At 33.0% G+C, this 23,671-nt stretch overlaps 1 protein-coding gene across 1 annotated transcript in view; it reads right to left on the reverse strand.

Annotated features, from left to right (window-relative positions):
• The window catches only part of KIAA1328 (KIAA1328 ortholog), a 238,183-nt gene that overhangs the window by 188,804 nt on the left and 25,708 nt on the right, over positions 1-23,671 (reverse strand). The window contains exon 5 of the mRNA XM_023531545.1: positions 18,214-18,329. Within this exon, the coding sequence (XP_023387313.1) occupies positions 18,214-18,329 (116 nt within the window). The remainder of the gene's footprint in view (positions 1-18,213; positions 18,330-23,671) is intronic.

The raw sequence follows: 23,671 nt of genomic DNA on the forward strand, positions 1-23,671 counted from the left end.
TATCAAAATTAAAAACTTTTGCTCCATGAAAAATACTATTAAGAGAATGAAAAGACAAGTCATAGACTGGGAAAAAAATCCCTACAAATCACATATCTGACAAAGAACTTATATCCAGAATATGTATAAAATTCTTAAAACTCAACAATATGAAAACAAAAAATCCAATTTAAAAACAGGCAACAGTTGTGAACAAACACCTCATCAAAGAACATACATAGGTGGCAAATTAGCATATGAAAACAGGATTAAAACCAAATGTCATTAGGGAAAGGCAAATTATAAACAAGGATAAACTATCATTATACATCTATTAGAATAGCTAACATTCAAAAAATTGAAAATAACATCTGCTGGTAAGAATGCAGAGCAAGAGGAGTTCTCATTCATTACTGGGAGAACATAAAATGGTGCCGCCGCTTTGAGAAAGAATTTGGCAATATCTTACAAATTTAAACAGGTTTACCATACAGTCTAGCAATCCTAGGTATTTACCTAATTGATTTGAAAATTTATGTCCATACAAAAATTTGCATGTGAATGTTTATAGGACCTTTTTCATAATCACCCAGAGCCATAAGCAACCGAGACATTTTTAAATAAATGAGTAGATTAATGAACTGTGGTACATCCATATAATGGAGTACTATTAAGTGACAAAGAGTAATGAAGTATTAAAACGTAGATGAGTAATTATCAGCAATGATGAAATGTTACCCGCTAGTTTGTAGATATGGGAGCCAGTCAATCAGATGTGTCTAAAGGCGAAAAGAAAAGTGGTCAGTAAGACAAGGGCAACCACTGCTCATTGGTAGAAATGACAGTGTGATTGTGGAGCAACATTTTTAAGGTACTGAAGGGAAAAAAATCTTTAAAAACGAGCGTAAAATAAAAACTTTTTTTGTAAATTCGAAAGCAAAGAATTCATACTTACAACTGTTTAGAGGAAATCTGTCAGAAGGAAGTGACCTAAGAGCACTGGAAGTCGTAATTACATGGCTAAATATACATAAAATATTTTTGTTATTAAATCTCCTTAAAAATAACTGACTAACAAAGATTATAAGGTGTGGGTATAAAATTAAAATGTATTTTGACAACTGCACAAATATCAGGAAGTGAGAAATGGTGCTACACTATTGTAAGGTATCAAAAGTGGTATAATCCATCATTGGAAGGCTGACTGTTATTAAAGGTAAATATATATATCCTACAGCAACCAGTAAATACCAAAAATAACAGTGACAGCTAATAAGCCAATAAAAAAATAAAAAACTTTAAATATTCAATTAACCCAAAAGAAGGCAGAAAAAAAAGAAAGAACAAAAATCAAATGGAATAAATTGCAAAATGATAAACTCAAACCGAATTGTATCAAGAATCACATGAAATGTAAATGGTCTAAATACCCCAATTAAAAAGTATAGATATTCGATTGGATTAAAAATAAAAAGCACAACTCATCTACCTGGTGGCTACAAGAAACGTGCTTTATACAAAGACAGAATTAGGGTAAATTTAAAGGATACAAAAAGATGTATCATGTTAAAGCTAATCAAAGGAAGCTAGAGTAACTCAACATGAGGCAATGTAAATTTCAGAGCAAAGAACATCACCAGGTATGAAGTTCATTTCATAATGATAAAGGGTCAATTGATCATGAAGAAATAACAATCTCAAACTTTTATGCACCTAAAAACAGAACATCGAAATACATGAAGCAAGACTGATTGAACTGCAAGGAGAAATAGATAAATCCACAATTATACTCAGAGATTTCAATTCCCCTTTCTATTTAATAGCTAGAACAAGTAGATGAAAAATCAATATGTGCAAAAAAGCTTTGCACCACACATTTCACACCTGTAGAATAATCCACCTAATAGCAGCAGAATAAATACAATTCTCTCTTATACACATCCCATCATGATCCAAAGCTATGAACGGGGAAGCGAGAATTTAGAAAAAACAGCTAAAGCTTATATATCTCCACTGCTCATATCTCTTACACAAAGTATTCCTTCATGCAAGAAATGAACACAATGTTTTAATATAAAGGGATCCTGTTAAAATGCAGATTCTGAAAAATTAAGTCTGGCATGAGGCCTAAGATTCTGCATTTCTAACAAGCACCCAAGTGTTGCTGACATTACAAATCCACAGGGTGCACTTGGAGTAACAAGAAACTAGAACACGAGGGGAAAGTGAGTAAAGGAAGCTAGGGTCACTTTAGTTCAGTCTGCTTTTTCTAGAATGTGAATGACAGGAAAAAAAAACAAGCTTTTTTTTCGGGGCGGGGGGAGTGATTCTAATGTAGTTAGTCCTAGTACAAAGCATTTAATATGCATTATTTAATTTAATCTTCAAAACTCTTTGAAGTAAACAGTATATTCATCCTCATTTTTCAAAAAAGAAACCTGAAGTTTTGAGAGGTTATTTACAGATGTCACAGAACTATCTAATTACCTGGCTTAGCAAAACACAGGTGTTCTGAGCACTAAATTAGCTCCACGGAAATGTTCTTTTCCAAACATTTCTCCTAAAATCACATCAATTTCAGATTTCTTTTGCTTTTGAGTTCTCCCTCCCCCTCCTCACTGGAAAGACCTAAACACAACCACAAAACTGAACAGAGAATTTTTATACAACCATTACACAAATGGACCGGCAAGTATTACTATAAATACATGCCATTAAACATCTTTTGGCTGACTTTTCTGTTGTGTTTTAAAGAGACGTTTAATATTTTACGTTAAATAAAATATAATTAATTGATACAAAATCAAAAGCAAAAGAATTGAAAAATTCTTACTTTCACTGTGATGTCAAATTAGACCTACTTGCATTCATTTAGCTAGTCTAGAGATGATTAAATGATGAACTGGGAAAACATGAATATACCATACATTGATGATTTGAAGAATGAAGCAATATTCTGTATTACTCCAAAATATTCCATAACATGCATGTGTTGTTTTTAAAATCAGGAAAAAAGTACGTTAATTTTTTTTTTAATTGAATAAGGCATTAATTATCAAGCATCCCCTAGGCTCCTCCTAAGTTCTCAAATACTTGCACTAATCACAAAGTTGAGTAAAGATTAACAGATATATATTGTAAATATCACCAAAGGCTAGAGAATTCTAAGAGTAGTGTCCTGGCTAACAATGCAAAAAATAAAATATATGCAGTGAAAAATCAAAGACTCTAAATGAAAGTTTCCTCAAACAGGTGCAACACAGTGGATGCTTAAGAGTTCCTGCAGCTTTACAGAACAGGTGGTGCTCAGGCGTCTCACAGATAGAAGTTTATTTCTAAGTACTTTCATGATCTCTAAAAGGGAAGTGGTTAATTGTGTTCCCCCAGCCATAAAAGAGAAAATAAGTATAACCAAACAAGTAATGTCCTCCTAACTGGTTGGCACTTTATGGATAATACCTGACTTTGTCTAGAATTTTTTTAATTTATAAGAAACCGAAAATAAACTGTTCCTAAAACATAATTTAGGATTCTTTAATCCTCTGCTGTCAGGGCTTGGAAACCAGTCACATAGCACTTAAAACACATCTCCATTACTGCCCTGAAGGTAGTAAAGTTCTATAGCAACAGAGATACTCAGGGGCAAGTTGTTGGATTAAATTCTCATGGCACTTTAAAACTGAACAGGCAGATGAAATTTTCATTTTAACCTTAAACCTCTATCCAGAAAAGGAAGAAATGTGTACAGGGAGGAAAAAGATAAACAGTATTTCTTGGTGACAGGGTTTGTGTTTCTAGCTTTGTGGCAAACTGCACTCCACCAAATAAAATGTTGTCACTGAAGAATATAATCACAAATAGCTTTAAAAATAGCTGAAAATATTGTGTTGCTTATAATGTGAGGCTAGATTTTCAGAACTTAAAAAAATTTTCATATATGAGATCTATCTGGCAACAATGAAGGTTCCATGTTCCCTAGATGGAAGGGCACAATCAATGTTTTCATTACGATAGTTCAGAAGATCCTGTCACTGTGAGAAGTATTCATCTCAGACTATTTTAAGAGATCATATAGAAAAATTCATGAAAAAGTTGGGGTCAAAATGAATAGCTATAAAACTCTACCTCCATCGTAATTTCTCCACAGCCCTTATCATATTTCTTCCCTGGCAACTCCTCAAAGAAAAGAAGTCCTTGCAAAAATTTCAGTTGCCTCCTGACCTGTTAAGCCAAATAACATTTCTAGCCAAATAATCCGTTTACGCTGTATCAGTTTTATGCTATATCAGTTCTAATATATTTTTATCAAGTAATTTGGGGCAAGAACTCCTCTTAAAGCTGCTTCTTTACCCTATCTTGCCAGACTGCCAACCTTGCGTTTTGAACTTTGCAGAGTCACCTCTGGCATGGCAGGTCCACTAAGAGTCAACGGTAAAATGCTGCCCTGAGCTGTCAGAACACAAGAAACGAAGGGGCCCCAAAAGAGCTAATATCTTCACAGTGAGCTCCAAAAAACAAAAAACGAAACAAAACAAACAAACAAACCAAAAAATCCTGAATCAACTCTTAAAACAGTTCTTTAGTTTTGCTCTTGTTTAAAATTTTCCAGCCATCTGATTGACAACATTTACAAAAACATCCACAAATGTTGGAGAAACAAAGCTGATAGTACACATAGATATCCAAGAAGCAAGGAGTTTTCCATAAAACCTGTCTTTCCATATTAGTTCTGCTACCTCGCTGACATGCTCTTGGCCTCCCATCTTGCACCCCTCCCCACTAAGTGACTCATTTTTCACAGTGAACATTCTCTAGATGCACACAAAGGGCTCAGATGTTCAAGAGCATTAACATAATATTTTCTACCATGAGTTATTACAATCTAGGTTAAGAAGCTAAAGGAACAAAAATACAAAGAATACTTTTAGAATTAAGACTGTGGCCCAATACATTCAAAAGCACTGAAAAACTTGAATCTCAAGATCAACATTTCAGAAGCAGAATTCTAAATATTCAACAGCAACAAGATGTTTACCAGGACCCATCTCCTCATTCAAGACAACAACACTAACCATAGTCAGGTAGATAGCTATTCATAACGAAGTATTCTAAAGAGAAAACCAGATTATAACATTTAATCCTGAAAGTTTTATTTCATAAACCTATTTATATGAAGACAGACTTTATATCTAAAAGTGCAGATTTTTTAAAATTCCCTTTGCCATTTGGGGGATGGAGAAGCATCCCTGATTTGTATATTAAAGCACAAGCATCTGTCCTACTGATGATATTCTAGGGAAGCACATTAGCATAAAATTTAACGATGCCAAATAAGTGGATGTGAAATAGGGACTGCGTAAAGACACTATTTCCAAAGCTGACAGAAACATCACTGTTTAGAAATGCAAATGAAACCATTATGTTCAATAATTATATGAAAATATGAACAGTTCAGCATGTTTTCCAGCCCTGATGGCGGTTAATGGGATGTACGCTTATGTAAATAACTACTATTAAAGCTAATGCTGAAAAAAACTAATAAATTCATACTAAAGCAACTGATTTAGTATGCTTTTAAACCCCAGCAGTGCTCACTTATTAGAAAAGAGTGCATTATTATGTTTAGAACTCATTACTGCTACAAGTCACTGCAACTCCATCAATTACCATGCATTAATGAAAATGGGACACATACACAAAAAATTATTGCCTCTCAGCAGTTTTCTTTTAAAGACAAAATCTAGGCGTATTACCATCATGGGGCCTTGTAGGGAACTTATCCACACTATAATCTTTATTACTAAAACAGTACTGCCAATACTATCACCCTAGGGTATTTTGACCATAAGAAGGGCTAACCTTTATGTAAAAATATCAACATTTTACAAGATTGGCCATTTAACATCAATAAGAAATTTTTAATATTTGAATTGCATTTTTTTTTAACTTTTATTAACATATGTGGCACATGGTCCATTTTTAAAGAGAAGTTAACAAGTGAAAATACACAGTGGTCATCACACCAATATAGAGGATAGATGGTTGCATTCCAAAATGCTGCCTGACATAACAGATAAATCCCACCCAGTTCACCCAGTTCATTTAAGTCTCAGTGAATTCTGTGGAACTTAGGGATAGGATTTTTAAGAACAAACCTAAAATTTCCTTCTTGGCCACAAGATGGAGTTTCTTGCGATATACTAAATATTTAGTATAAAACATTAGCAGCTAGAAAATCCTTGTTAAAATTCAAGTTTAGCTATTATCTAACAGCAAAGAAATGCTGACGGACAGGAATGCAAATATAAAAGTGCCTTTGCTCTCACTCTATTTGTGTCAATTTTCACAATTTACTGTTTCTTTAACATATATAATTAAAGTGATCCTTCATCCTTTTCTAGCATAAAGAAAAACAGAAAGTACATCAGCACCTACCAAATGTGAAAAATATTTGCCAAAATTCAGACAGTCGTGTTATATATAATGAGCACATGTTTATTTTGAAATTTTAACTATCACATCAGTCCAATCACTTGCAGTTTTAGCTCTCACATGTTTACTTGTCTAAGCTTTTCCTGCAATTTAGATATACTACCACCAGGTGGCGGTAGAGTGCTATAATTGTGCAGTTCCAACAGTAAAATGCAAGGTTTCTCTCAAAAGTCAGATGTTCTCTGATCAAGCAACTCAAGTTTACGATTCATTCACATAAGAGGCACTTTTTGAGCACATACTGAATACCAGGTACTATACAGGATTCTCAGTGTACAAAAGCACAAAGGATAGAAATGATGTCCCATGAGGGAAATAGAAAATATGTAATAAGAATTCAAGCGCAATGAATAATCAATGCCCATTCACAAATAAAAAAGAAAAAAAATCTTAGCGAACTAGAATAAAGCAAATTCCTCAAACTGATAAAAGGCACCTATTAAAAATCTATATAGCTAACATCAATATTAAGGATGAAATATGCATGTCCCCTAAAACATGAAACAAGACAAGGATGTTCTCGTTCATCTCTTTTATTCGATACCTAACTGGAGGTATTGAATAAGGCAAGAAAAAGAAATAAAAGGCACAAAGATCAGAAAAAAAGAACTAAAATTGTTTTTTATTTGAAGATAATTGTTTGCATATAAAATCCTAAGGAATCTATAAAAAACTATTAAAATTAGGAAGTGAGAATCTAGCGAAGTCAAAGATAAAATCAATATAAAAAGATCAATTGTAGTTTTAAATCCAACTGAAAGTTAAAATTAAAAATAAATTGAGAACAAATTTTTCAAAATCAACAGACACCTTCCTGCTGACTAGAATGTGCACATAACTGAAGCTTGAAATGGCAAAATAAAAAAAGTGTGACTCCCTAAATCTACAGAGTCATCTTACCTGCCCCATGCCAAAACTCAAATGTCTTTTACATTAAAAGAAATAAACATATATCTTGTTTTTGTTACTGTTAGTTTGACATTTCTTGTTATAAACAAAGAAGCTTAACCCTGACAGAGATTCATAAAACATCCTTCAATAGATCCAATCTAATCCTAGCCATTTCAGTGTTGTTTCTGAATTATTTTCCTTGAGATCTCTTCTGTTCCATGCCAGAGCAGCGTGTAATGAGATTCCTTAGCAATTCCTACCTGACTTCTCTTAGCAACAAGTTTTGTTAAAACTGCTTTAAAATTTTAAAACGATGCTCTCTCTCATATAATCAGAAGACATTTTGCTTCAAAATCAAAATGCTCTAAAAACTAGAAACCTAGTCACTCTTTGGGCAACAGAAAACTAAGGACTCTCAAGGGAAAAAAAAACTTCTAATAAAGGCAGCATCTGAAATAAAAAAATAATGTTTGAGATTTATCAAATATATCGTAATACCTATTTTAATGTTATAAACTTTTTCCGGCAAGAAAATACTTTATAGTCCTTAAATTTTTATAGAATTTCATATTTGTGAAAAATCTGCATATTAAAGCTATTTAACTACCCTATGTAGTAAATAGTTCAGATATTAACATGTTATATATGACGAGACTAAGGTTAGTTTATTCGTCATACAGCCAGTTAAAATGAAAATCTATGTCAAGATTTTAAGTTTTATTATTCTAGTACTCTTTGCAAAATACTGCTGTTTGTTATATCACACATTGAGATAAGTCATATTTGAGACATACAATTTCTAATAAACTAAGAGTTTACAAAAAGGACTTTTTACATAATTGGTCTTTTGATATGATAAGGATAAAAAAGTTGCCATAGCATAAAGCACTTCTCTGCCCTCTCAAATCACTATGTAATGCTATATGAAGAATAGATTTGTATATGCTGTGATATCTCTAAATCATTACACTTAATGTCATACTAAAACCTCCTCTCCCTTTGCCTTTAGACTGCTTAACTATTCCTTCTGCTTTTAGCCTGGCACACTGATGCCTTGGGGTTATTAACATGAGACAGAGGTGGATATTTGGCAACTTTTTCCTACGCTCAACAAATAACAATTCTCTTTTGTCACCAACCATATCATAGGTTCTCTTTTCTATTGTCAGATTTTTTCTAGTGCAAATATCTCACTAGGGAAATTACTATTTTTAACCTTCTTTTCTGTTGGTTTCAACTTTTTCTTAATTTTCTACTTTGCCTCCTGCCATTTTTCCTATATTTATTAGCTTCTGTGTGGGAAAAGGTCATATAGGTATGACCAAAAAATAAAGCACATACATCATAACAATTATTTGGAAAAAAACTGAATATTGGAACAAAATATTGTGGAACAAAATATTGTCTTTAGATATTTGGATTTTCTAGAATACACTTATTTAGAAATTCAAGGACTGCTTCAGAATGTTTCGATAGGAAGGACTCTTTCTCCATTTGGCTATGCTTTTCACAACCCTGAGGATTCAGGAAAAACAAGATGATCAATAGCCTTTTATTTCTGTAGCAACAAAGATAATAAAATTGGGAGAAAGTGACAATCCTTACCATCTAATCTATAAGGAGCTCCATTTCAGATATCCAGTATATTTCTGATCATTATATGACTATATAACAATTAGATTTACTAATTATGAAAAATTACAGTGCTTAGAAATGCAAAATCTTGGGCAAAACTATAAAAAAAAAGAGAAAGAAACATTATTGTATAAGTATCTAACTGAAGAGAGAATATTACTGTCTGAATCATTTAACTATTTATAAGTGAAGGCCATATTAAAGTTAAGAACACTGAGACAAATTTGTTACTGATAAATAAGTCATTCATTACATTCTTTAAATCTAAAGCAATTACAAGCTGTGGTATGCAAATGGTTTAAATGAAGAGATTACATCAGAATAGCCCTTTAAAGACGATCAGTTATGTAAAAAGCTAAACAAAATAATAAACTCTCCTGAACAATAATTATGAGATTGATTTGCTGAAAGTCTATTTCTTCATGCAAGAACTGTTGAAACTTTCCAAAGTAATTTTAAGTGATGCTGAATGGATTTAGTACTGTTTACCTAGTGCAAAACTGTCACTGGAAAAAAATTTTAATTTAACAGAGATGCAGAAAATCAATTTTTCTGAATTTCAGTCTAGCGAGCTTATTTACATGTATGCACCAAAAACAAATAAATCCCTTAGTCACTAAAGCCATTGTAGAAGCCCTAATCCACATGTTTGTGAATCCCTGTGTCACTCACTATAAAGCAACAGAGAAGTTGCTCTCTGGAGGTGCTGAGGCTCCAAATGTAGAACATTCAGCAAGCCAAAGAAATCAAAACACTACCAAAATCAAACCTGGAAAGTAAAACTATTTGTATTATTATAAAATGGACACACAACAGATATTAAAATTATCTCAGACAATAGGCAGAGAAATCCCAAAAAGCAAATTTCATCAAACAATAATAATCATATTTTAAAAATTATTATTCGAAGTACATTAATACCCAACCAGGATAATAAAAATAAGGAAAAATGATCAGAGAATAACATCTGAAAATATACTAATGTTTAGAAATACTACCCATCCATAGATATACTCACAGTTCTAGAGGCTGGAAAGTCCAACATCAAGGTCACACAGGGTTTGGTTGACTGTGAGAGCTTTCTTCCAGATATTGAGATGGCTACTTTCTAGCTGTGTCATAACAATGGGGTATGGGAGAGAGGGAGGAGGAAGGAGAGGTAGGCAGATCTCTCTTCTTATTACTGAATTAGGGCCCCACACTTATGACCTCATTTAACCTTAATTACCTCCTAAAAACCCTATCTCCAGATAGTCACATTGTGGGGTTAGGATTTCAACACATGAATTTTGGAGGGATGCAATTCAATCTGTAGCAAATACTAAAATTACAAATATATATATAAACAAATGAACTTTGCTAAGCCCAGAATAGAGGGCAAAAAGGTTGAAAAGTACTATCTCCTATCTCAATAGTCCAGAGCATGTAAGTTCAGCAGTTTAATAAATTTATCAGAATTTCTTTAAGACTTGTTTCATTTTCACAAAAAACCCTGAAAATCAGAAAAGATACTACAAAATGGAAGGCAGATCTTAACTGCTTGTTCTTGCATTCTATGACTTATGTAAACTCAAAAGGTACAAAGCAGCTAGCTAACCCAAGACTCTGATGTAAGTTTCCTTATTCAAAATCCATACTGTTGCTAAGAACACCACAGTTACCCAAAGAACCCTACAATACACAAGTTAGGGCATTGGTACAGGTAAAAATGCTTGAAGAATTCTGAGTCAGACACTGTTTTAAAAAGTTAATCAGTGAAAACATCTTAAAGAAGCCTTGGAGAAGAAAACTAGTAAAAAGAACAAAGACAAAGAAATAAAAATAAACTGTAAAAAGTAGGAAAAAAAACAATCATTCTTTCCTACCTATCATGTAGGGGCCACACAAGGGAGTCATAAAAATGAAGGTCAAATGTTATGTGATACCAGTAATGGAGGCCTTGAATATCGAAATCAGGATGAATTTGATACTTTAGGCTATAAGAAGCCATGGAAAAGTATTAAAAAGCCAAGTGATGTAATAAAAATAATCCTTAAGAAAGATTAATATGGCAGCAGTGATGGAATGAAGTCAATCAAAGGATAGTAGGAAAAAATGAAGGTAGGGACAAAAGCATACTTACCACACAGTAATGCAAAGATTCAGGAATGCGATCAAGTGTCAATGCAACAGCAAAAATCAATGGACTCAGAGTAATGTTTCAGAGGGAAAATGATAAAGACTTGAGATGACAGAATAGAAAAGTCGACCTAAAAGAAAATCTCTGAAACATTCTACATATCTGGATTTCTGGATATCTTAGATTATGCTCTTTTGAGTTTGGATAAACAGCACTGTAAAATATATTTGGAAGTTTTATAAAATGTGCTTTAACTATAAATCAGTCTAGAAAAGTAAAGCTTGTTGATTATTTGTATTACTCGATGCCACAAAAATAATTTGGTATAATGAAAAGACACTTGGTGTCCAAAAAGTTCACTCCTGACTCTGCAATGGGCTGTTCAGTTACCTCTTTATACCTGTATCTTTATCTATAAAAGAATAAGAGTATCTGCCTCACCTAACTTAATCAGGTTATTGTGAAGATTAAAAAGTATAAGTGAAAGTGCTCTGTGAATAGAAAACCAATATACAAATTTAAGTTCTTACTACCAAAAGTCCTAGAAGTACTAAAAAGTAAAAGGGGATAAAAACAATTCAGCATTATTATGATGCCTCAGAATCATCATTATGAATGTTAACTACTGCATTGCATTTAATATAGGATGGCTTTGAGATGGGCAGCGTTCTAGACTGCTGTGTATTTTTAGTTCTTATGTGGTTTTTAATAATTTTCCTGTCAGTTCCCCTGTCAGCTTCAATATTAGTGATATAGCTCCACTCCCTACTTCTAATTTTCTTCTTCTAATCTGCAATGGATTTATAAACTAGACACGAGATAATGAGTTTATTATTATCCATATGATAGCCTCAGGAATTGTCAAACAAGAAAAGTGCATCCACAGGGACGAGAGCAGCTGGGGAGTGCTTCTTTTTATTCTTGGATGAGTTCCAGAAAAGTAGAGTGCAAATATAACTCACTATCACAGAGTAACTTAACCCCTAAAGTCTTATTGAAATGAAATTAAGTATATGGATAAAAATTTATATTTTACTTTCTGCAAACATTTATCATCGATTTCTCCCTATGGTTAGCATTAATATCTAAGTATTTTTAAGAGCACAAAATAATCTTAAAGAACATTTTAGGCAACAATAATACTAGTAATAAACAGTTCTTTCCTTAGGCATGCTTTTTTCTCTATAATAGACATGGAAAGAGTTATTTAATCTGTTATTATGATTTAAAATTACATTCCAAGACAATATACAATAATAATGGTCCAAAACCAGCTAAAGTTATACAGCATCACAGAGCAAATAAAATGACTTCAAGCAGTACAACTTCTAGAGTGTTAAGAGATAATTATTAGATTAGTAAAATAAAACTGCCCCGGGCTTGTTAAATGGAATAAACTGACTTTAACCAAGTACACGGAATATACTCTGTCACCACAGAATTCAATTTGTAAACATAAATAACAAAAACTCAATATTTATTCAAAACAAAAAGGCCAAGATTTATCTCAGCTGATAAGGTGTTTGGCAAACTTTGCTATATTAGTACACCACACTGCCAGACACCAAAACACTCTCTTCTCTTTCTATAGTCTTCTTCATTTTAAGAAGTTTAGATTTTTAATTCTCCCAAAACTATTTCCAAAAAGAGAATCTCCTGCTTTCTCCCATGAAGGGCCAGAAATATTAGAAAAGAGAGATTTAGTCTTTCTTTTCAAATTGTTTTCTTTCTCACAAACTTATTTCTACTATCCTTCCTCACCGTTCCTACCCACCCAATACCATTTCACCCAGATATACAATATGGTTCCCATCCTTGGCAAAAAACTAACAGATCATGGTAGTCTGGCTCCTGGAGCCGAGATGTGTAGTTAAATGAAAAGCTTTTAATACCTCTACTTCATTGCTGTTATTTGAACCAACATTTTTTTTACATAATTAGATAAGATTCTTGTGAATGTTTTCTGGTCTATTTTCAGCACAGACATACTGAGACCTTTGGCTCATTCTAAAACATTCCTCAAAAAGGTTAAGATTAGTTCCTTTAAAATTCTTTCTCAGAGCAAGGTTTCTAAAATGATGACCTACACAATGGGCTCAAAGATCTGAGTTATAAGCACCTCGAAACCTCTTCAATTTACTAACTCCCAATCAGAGAGAGAATGGAAACAGACCAGAAGAGAAAACACAAATGTTCCTGTCAGTCTGGGTTATGGGAGAGAAAAGTAAGACCTGGCTTCCTGCCAGTGAGGAGCCAGCCAACAGGTATCAGTGCCACAGAGAGGTTTCTTTTTTCAGAGAATTAGAAGGTAGAGAAGAGAACTGATTTCACTCTCCTCCTGGGCCTTCTAAGCAGCATAAGCAGTTGTATAGCCTAATGAAAACCACCAAAACCCCAGAAAAGAAAGGCACAAAAATCAGAAAGAGAGGAGCTAGTCATCTCATCTCTCATCCATATGAGTAGTAGTAATAATGAGAATTGCTGTCTTTTTTTTTCAGTACCTTCTCAGTATAAGACACTGCTAGGTTCTTTACATACACAGTGTAAAGAATCTATCAAATTTCAACAGGCCTGCAGAAAAGGTATTATTAGCTATCCATATATCATAGACAAAAACAGAGACTAAGAGAAGTTCAGTAGCTTTCTCAAGGTCATATAGCTAGTCAGCACTAGAACAGGATTTTGACTTTGAAGCCAATTGTACTTCCTTCTCTACCACTTCTACTATATGGTGAAGTTAGCAAACATCAGACTTTACTTTCCTTCTGTAAGCTTCTGATACCATCCTGACCTAAGAGATAGGTTCTGGAAATACAATTAGCTCGAATATTAATAAACTAAACTTTTCTAATGGCTACATTCTCTATCTTATACTATACGAGTTAACATGTTTCAGAATTATTTCTATTGGAACACTGGACATATTTCTCTAAGTTTTAAATTTCTCTCTCCTTTCGTATTCATTTAGCTGGGCAAAAATCTACTATGTTCATCAGACTGCTTGACTATGTAAATGGCATATTCATTTATGTAGTTAAGTTTTCATCAATTAAGATTTCTTTGTTCAAAAAGACTGAGAATTACCAAGAATTTTTGTTTTAGTAATAAATTCTCTATTTACTATAAAAACAAACCCTTCAAAAGCTTGATCTGAATGCAAACATGTAAATTTTTTCTTTTCTTTCTTTTCTTTTTTTTTTTTTTTTAACTAAGGGACCGGTTTGCATTTGTATAGTTGATGAATAAATCAAGTCCTTAGAACTTTTCAAAAAACCCCGTAAATTCAGTATATCACATCTTTAAAATGCCAAAAATAAGAATTCATATAGTTCCGCACACAGAAACAGACATCAAAATGATCTGAAATTATCGGATTTCATGTACATGAAAGAGTGTGAATCATTCATGGATGATAGGTAAATGTATCTAGTTAAAATTATATTGTTTTAAATTATAACCTTGTTTTATGTTTCTAAGTTTTATAGAGTTTTATGTACTGTAAAGTCATCTATATTAACCTTTGACAGGTTTATGCTGATAAAGGAGATTTATACCTGAGCAATCTACTTGGAATAAAAACCATGGATGTCACTGTTTTTTAATCATATCTTCCTTTTTCCCTTCTTTGACAAGTTCCACAAATATCACTTATCTTTTGGTGATTCAAAAAAACTTAAACCAAAATTATATTAACTAAACCATTTCAATTTTTGATAATGGTCCAACATTTACTCCAATCTTCATTCACAAAAATAAAAAATGCCCAAATACCTTAATATGATTTGTACGATAGGACTAACTATGACACATGTCCAAGCCTTGACTTTATTTACATCTTTTCCTTTCCTTTTTTGCTTATTAGATCAGAGGTCAGCAAACTTTTCTGTAGAGGACTAGAGAGTAAATATTGTAAGCTATGCAGACCACAGGGTCTTTGTTGCAATTACTCAACTTTTAGCTACAGTGCAAAAGCAGTTATAGACAATACACAAATGAATGGGGGTGGCTGGATTTAGCTGATATTTGGCCCATGGCAGTAGTTTGTTGATCTCTGAGCTAAGTCATAGAGAAAATATGAAATACTGAATCAATGCAATCACCTGAGGTATCTTAATATTTAGCTGGACAGAAGAAACCATCATAGACATGCTGAGTTTAGGCTGCTTTGGTACTAAATACAATTAATCTTGACCCAGAATGTGCTAAATATACTAGCTCACCAAAATCAGATTTTACTTTTCCAGATAGCCACACATTTTTCTTAAGCATATCATTAGATAAACAACACCCCACTCTAATTGTAGCTGGGCTTTCTAAATTACAAGCTACTTCCCTCTCTCACTTTATTTCCCCAACTCTCCCCAATTCCATTGGACATAATAGTTATTTATTTATTTATTTTGTCCCAGGCAGGTTGGGGTATCACCAACTCTTCCCTGTATAAAAAACAGCATAGGGAATGTAATGGCTAGGTGGAGAGCCAGAGGAGAGAAAGAGCAATCAAGGGAATCGTTTCCTAAACTATATAAACGGCTAACCAATGTACTGTATACTTGAAACTAATAGTAAAAATTTTTTTAAAAAGTGATTTCTATTCCCCCTACTTCTACTACCAGACAGAGTTGGAGGCTGACTTCATCCCCAAACCCCTCTTCCCTTGCTGCCTTCCACTATATAAATTGGACAAGCTAAATACTCACTTTCTCAGCCGCCCTTTTTTATAGCTTAGCATGGCCAAGCAATAAAGTTCAGGACAATAAAATATCATAACAGATGTATGTTATGGAGTGGGGTAGGTATTGGGTAGGAGTACTCTGAGACAGATTTTATGTTTTTTACAAAAAGGAGAGGGAGTCACAACTGCCAGAACCTCTTCCTCCCCCCTTTCTTCCTGTTTTAATGCAAATGTGATACCTGGAATTGCAGCAACCATTTTGTAACCTGGAATTCTGCAACCATTAGAAAAAGCTAAGGGAGCTGTAGAGATCCAGCACTGAAAACTTGAAACCACTGAACCAATGCTAGAGACTACTCATCTCCAGAGTTGTTACAAGTCAAAAAACAGATCCTGTAAAGCGAATTTTTGTTACATATAAAATCATTCCTAATCTACCTTTTCTTGAAAGTGCTAGGGTCCTGTGACATTAATCCTTGTGAGAGTAAAAGACCAAATCTGGCTGAGCACAATTTGTTGTGAATTCTTACTAAACAGCATTACTTTAACCTAAAGAGAAAACTAGCAGAAAGAAAATCATAAAAGAAGGTCTAACCTGAGAGATGACAACCCAGGGCAATAAAGTCAGTGAGGGTAAAGAAAAGAGAAGCTTCAATAAGATTATTCAAATGCTTAAGAAATTTAGAAAAAAAAAAAAATTGAAAAAGTACTCCTTTAGAACCGTGGGGCCCATAAGCCTGATAAATGTTCTACTCAGCCAAATGAATTCTGATTATATTAATTTCTAATCATGTATTCCCACGGTTTGAAAAATGTAAGTTCAGAACTCACTTTTTTATAGTTATATTTTCGTGCTTTTTTCTCCAAGTAAATTAATTTACCTTATGCTTCTATTTACTTGGTATTCACAAAGATATAGTTACTGTCAACATATGATCATTTTTGACACTTGAAGAACCTTTGAAATGATTACTAACAATTGAGTTAATGACGATACTGACAATAAGGACAATGGTTCCTTCAAGCATTCCCATACTAGTTTAGTTGGCAGATCCATCACCCTAAATTTAAGGACAGTTACTCCTCTTTTTATCAATGCCGCTGCAAAAAACACCTAAGTAATTCTATCCAGTCAAAAGAAACTTCCCAAGTGCTTATTTTAACTCACATATCCTTAAAATACAATTCTTAAATTAAAACACCAGTTTTTACTTTACTTTCTTATAAATAGTACAATATACACATACAGTCATGCACCACTTAACGATGGGGATACATTCGGAGAAATGTGTCCTTAGGCAATTTCATTGTTGCGTGAACATCGTGAAGTATGCTTTTACACAAACCTAGATGGTACGGCCTACTACACACCTAGGCTATGTGGCAAAGCCTATTGCTCTTGCGGTACAAGTCAGTACAGCATGCCACCGTACAAAACAAAACGAGATTAAATCAAGCTCAAGAGAAAATGATGCAATCAAGAGATGCGGTGCACAGGAGATATATGAGGCTGCTGCTGGCTGAACATGGCATATTATTTTACAGCAAACTTTTTTATATAAGTATTAAGAGTATACTCTAACATAACGATAAAAAAAAAATATAGTCAATACATAAACCAATAACATAGTTGTTTATTATTGAGTATTATGTACTGTCTATAATCGTGTGTGCTATACTTTTATACAACTGGCAGCATATGAGGTTTGTCTACACCAGCATCACCATAAACACATGAGTTATGTGTTGCACTATGAAGTTAAGGTGGCTATAATGCCACCAGATGACAGGAATTTTTCAGCCCCATCATAATCTTACGAGACCATGTTCACATACTTGGTCCACTGTTGACCGAAACATCATTAGGCAGAGCATGTCTATATTCACACACACACATATACACCCCTCCCTAGTTCTAAACCCAACGGTTATCTCCTCCACGAGAATAGTGTAGTGGTATTATGCTGCAGTGTGATACACTTATCAATACAACATCTACAAATCACAATGAACTCTTAAAAATTTTTATGATTTCAGAGTAGAAGTCCTTAGGACTGTCAAGGTTTAGCTAAAAAGAATACCAACTATGAAGAGGTTTCAGGCTCAATTGCAGTACTGGAACAGAATTTAATAAAGTTCCAACACTACATTTTAATGCCGAAATTTCTTATTGTCTTTTTTAGTTGACAAACATGTGCTCTGCAGTATAACAGCAGCAGAAGAACAGCTGGATGGCTGTATCAAGCACAAAGGAAGCAACAGTACATGCTGTTAAGTGTCATTCTGATTGCCTACAAATAGCAGCCCATGCAGATTTATTCCCTGTTATAAATTAGAACAATTATTTCTCTGGAGTTTACATTTTCTTCATGAAAGAATCAAACTTCGGAACATTAAAAAAGAGAACTTTCAAAAAGGATATCTTCCCTTTCTTTGACGATCAGTTCATTCTGTTCTTCCAACTGCCTGATCTTCTTCTCAAACGATTCCTGCTCAGCTTTCAGTCGTTCTTCTGTCACTTCCTTTTCCTCACTAATTCTGAAAGAAATTAAAAAATGGAAAGAAAATGCTTATGAGTATAAAATAAAATATATGTCTATAGCTGCGGTTTACCAAAACTATATTTCTTCCAGAGGTATGCTAATTTCTTCATAGTCTTATTTTTTAAAAATAACATTTCATAAAGCAATCTTTCTCACCTTTGCAATAAAATATGCATGTTATTGTTAAATTAAGACTGTTTCTACTCATCATTAGTATCTTAAATGAGGAAAGTCCTACACGGGACATACGTTTCCAATTATAATCCAGGACAGAAAACTATTCATTTTTAAAACATTAGGTTTCATTCGTTCATTATCAAAATAGACATTATCAATTTATTTTGATTTAGATATTTTATACTTTTATTTAAATCCTGTCAATGAAATAAACAACATATAAATCATTGTATATTTCACTAACATATACAAGCAATTTTACTTTTTCTTGGCACTGAAACCCTGCATTCCTCAGTAGCATATAAATAACTAGATTGGATTAAAAATGCAGCATTAACATAAAAAAAGCTTGTACTACATTTACTCTTAGTCCAAAAGGATTTTAAAGCTAAAAACACTGATCAAACAAATCTGATTCTTTAAAGTCTAATTCTGAAAAGTATTCCAACTCAATCCTACCAAAAAGAGGTGGTTTCTAACAGGAGCAAAGGGAAAAAATATCTTTAAAAAAAAAAAAAAAAAAAACCCCACACACACAAAAAACAAGAACATTAAAATTTATCTTAAAATGACAACTCTCATTTTTATGGTACTCTGTGCACAGAGATGTTAACCCTGCATTTCTGTGTTACTATTGGTACTTGTTTCTCCAGAGTATAACACATTTATCCTACCAGGTCACACAGGGATAAGTGTAAGTGAAATCCAAAGGGAATTCAAACCTTTTCTTTCAGTTCCTAAATTTACTTCCTCCCAGACCCTACTCTACTAGAGAAATTTCTGAGTAACATGAACACCATAGCCTTTCCTTTGTTGTTAGCCTTCTGGTGGAGATATTGAAAGCAATAATTTAACAGAATGAAAATTAGAATTTTTGAATGTTCAAGAGTTGATTGCATTTTGTCTTTGAAATAATTTGAAAATGCATGGTACACAGTAGTGTTCAAACAATAGGTTTATTTCTTATTGCTAATCCTGACATTTAAATCATTTTCTCAATCCTATTATTTATGTTTAGCATACCACTGGGCTCATGAACGGGACTCAGACCATTCTAAGAAGGTAATCTCTAAAACTGATACAATTACAAGGAATCCACAGAACTAAACAAAGAACAAATATATCTATATGAAGAGGATTTACACTCTGTCTCAGGTTACTCTGCCTCCCTTGAAGATTGCCAAATTTACCTTAATACTAAACTAAACACAGAGATTATCTCTGTGGAGCCTGCCAGGTCAGAATATATAGGTATACTTCAACATTTACTTACTCCCTTTGTTCAACCTGAAGGAGATCCATGAAAACTCTAGGGATCATTGAGGGCAAAAATGCTTGTACATACATTTCATAATACTAGAGTCTAAGATGAGATTTTTCCTAAAACTTAAACTGCTCTATCCAGAAAAATCACTTTTTAAAATTTAGTTTCTAGAGTACATTTGAAAAATTTGTTACTACGCTATTTAAACAGCGCCCCCCCGCCCCCCCCCCCACCTTTTTTTCTTCTGTTATGCTGCTATGATTAGACTACCCTTTAGCAATTACTACGTTCTGGAAGAATATAAAATTAACAAGCTGTGGTAAGTACAAAGTACAACACTTCTATAGGCCTATGTAAAGATGTGGCCTATTAGCATAGTTAATATGAGCAAGTATCTTAATACAGCCTTTAAATGCAGAGGACTTGCCAATAAAACAACCTCAAGATTTATATCCACTTTGAAATCTGTCTTCTTGTTTAATTTATGTTCAATAATATTTCCCATGAGATACATGCAAGAGAAAATGTCTGGTTATCATGATCTACATTTTTCATCAAAGCATTCTTAGACCACGAAGTAACATAAAAAGACTTAATCCTCTATATCTCATATAGAATATAGCAACAAGTTAATTAACAAAATGAGAATCTAAATACAGGAAAGGGAAATATTTGACTAATAGGATAAAAAGTTAAAACTCTAACAAGAAAATATTCTGAGTTGGTTGTTAATTATTTACAAAGAGAATAGCCTGTTCATAAAGTAAGAAATCACCATTGTTAACATTTACTTAATGACTCAGAATATTTCTCAAAAACTTCCACAAAATGTACTGTTATCTAACAAGAAAAGAGAATTCATACCCTAAGAGTTGGGTGGTTGGGCAGAAAATTGTGATGAAAGTACTGAATTTCTTTGAAGTCTTGTGGTTTAGCTTAAATATCTCTGAATATTTTGTCTTTTTCTCTGTAAAATGATCCTTTCAGTTTTAATATAAAGAGTTTCCCCACACCCATCCATTTTAAACTTTTAGTAAAACTCGTGTTTTAGAAAGAGATTTATTTTATGACTTTGCAAACTCCTGATGTTCTTCTAGATACTGCAGGAATGGGTACTTTTACACTAATGTGAAAGACAAGGTAAGGTAGGAAAGCTATCCTAAAGTGAATTATAGCTCACCCAATGGTCGACCAGATAAATTTCTTCTCCTATTTAATATCCTGTGTTTGTGAGCTGTGTATACTGGGTGCATTTTTAAAATTCTGAATATCGACTTAGTGGTTAAGAGCTGGAGAAGGAAGAGACATGTTTCAAAGGACATCTAGCAAACAGAACGGGACATACTGTTTTTAAGCAAAAGTAAATGTGTGGTGAAAAAGATGGCTTTCATCATAAAAAATATTCCAATGAAATCATTTAAGATCTTCTTTACAAATTTAACATTTGGCTATTATTTAAAATGTACTGTCTAAAGGAACACAGGTGCTTTAAGAAATCAGAGATATAGCACTCTGTGTCAAAAGGACTCTAAGAATTACAGAGCAATACTGAATGAATGTAGATGCAAAAATCCTCAATAAAATACTAGCAAACAATCCAGCAACATAAAAAAGGATTATACATCATGACCAGAATTTATTCCAGAAATGAAGAGTTGGTTTATGACTCAAATATCAATTAATGTAATACACCATATCAATAAAGGAGAAAAACCACATGATCACTGGATGCAGAAAAGTGTTTGAAAAAAAATGTAACAATTCAAAATTAAAAAAACAAAAACACACACTCAATAAATAGGAAGAAAAAGGAAGTTCCCCAACCTGAAAAAGACCGTCTATGAAAAACCTACATCTAATACCATATTTAATGCTAAAAGTCTGAATGATCATCAACAAGATAAGGAATACCTGTTCTCACCACTTCGATCTCAGCACTGGAGATTATAGTCAAAGCGATTAGGTAGGGAAAAAGACATAAAGGCATTTAAATTCTAAAGGAACACCACTTCTTTCATAAGATGGCTTTGTATGTAGGAAAATCTAGAAATCTACTAAAAAACTATTAGAACTAATAAAGGAGTTCATTGAGGTTTCAGGATACATGATCAATGTACAAAAGTCAATTGTATGCGTATACACTAGCAGTAAACAACTCCAAAAAGAAATTAAGGAAACATTTGTATTTAAATGCAATTAAATTTACATGTGCATAAAAAAATAAAATACAAAGTGATAAATTCAACAGAAGAAGATTTGAATATTAAAAACTACAAAACATTGTTGAAAGAAATTAAAAACCGAAATAGTTGGAAAGACATTTCATGTTCATGATTAGAAGACTTAATATTAAAATGGCAGCATCCTCCACATTGATCTTCAGATCCAACTCAATTTCTATCAAAATCTTAGCTGGTTTAGTCGCAGATATTGACAAGCTGATACAGTTCTAAAATTCATATGAAAATTAAAGAGTCCCAGAATATCTAAAATATTTTTGAAAAAGGAGAAAAAGATTGAGGACTCACACTTTCCAATATTAAAACTTACTAAAAGACTACAGGAATCAAGATGGTGTGGTACTGGCATAAGGATGGACATGTAGAGCAATGCAACAAAACCAAACACATTTAAAGTAAACTGATTTTACAACCAGCATACCAAGAAAGTCAAAGGGAAAGAATAGTTTTTCAACAAATAGTGCTGGGACAACTTGCTACACACACACACACACACACACAGAGTTAGGCCCATACCTCACACCACATATAAAAATTAACTCTAAATGAATCGAAGACCAAAATTTAAGAGCTAAAACTATAAACTCTTGGAAGAAAACATAGGCATAAATCTTTATGACCTTGGGTTAGGCAATTATTTCTAAGATACAACACCAAAAACACAAGTAACAAACAAAAAGATAAACTGGACTTTATCAAAATAAAAAATTTTGTGCTTAAAATGACATCAAGAAAGTGAAAAACAATGCACAGAATGAAATAAAATTTTGCGCATAATTTATCTGATAAGGGGACATGTAAATGGAATATACAAAGAACTCAGAGAACTCAACAATAAAAAGACAAAAAAAAAAAAACCAATTTGAAAGGACTGAATAGACATTTCTTCAAAGAAGATATACAAATAGCCAAGAAGTGCATGAAAAGATGCTCAACAGCATTAGCCATTAGGTAAATGTATATCAAAACCACAATTAGATACCACTAAATACCCAGTAGGATGGTATAATTAAAAAGATTATAACGAATAAAGGTAAAGCTGTGGAAAATTGGAACATTCATACACTGTTGGTGGGAATGCAAAATGGTGTAGCCGCTCTGGAAAACAGTCTGGCAGTTCCTCAAAGGGTTAAACACAGAGTTACTATATGACCCAACAATTTCATTCCTAGAGAAATTAAAACATATGTCCACACAAAAATTTGCCAAAAATGCATAATCTGAATCTAATCAAGAGAAAACATCATATGAATCCATACTGAGGGACATTCTGCAAAATATCTGACTGCGTCAAGGTTATAAAAAACTGAACTATGACAGATTAGAGAAGACTAAGGAGAAGTGACAACTAAATATGATATAAGATACTGAATTGGATATTGGATCAGAAAAATGATATTAGTGAAATGACACTGGTGAAATGTGAATAAAAGCTATAGTTTAATTGATAGTGTTGAATTACTATTAATTTCTTAGTTTTGATCATTGTAGTATAGTTATGAAAAACATAACAGTATAGAAAGCTGAATAAAGTATATATGGAAATTCTAACTATAACTTTTGAGTCTAAAATTATTTCAAATTAAAAATTTAAAAAGAAACAAACACCACTCAAACATAAACAGTGTGTGCAAGAGGGGGTGGTGGAGGGAGGGA

Source organism: Pteropus vampyrus, unplaced genomic scaffold, assembly GCF_000151845.1.
Source record: "Pteropus vampyrus isolate Shadow unplaced genomic scaffold, Pvam_2.0 Scaffold3, whole genome shotgun sequence".
Classification (NCBI taxonomy): Eukaryota; Metazoa; Chordata; class Mammalia; order Chiroptera; family Pteropodidae; genus Pteropus; species Pteropus vampyrus.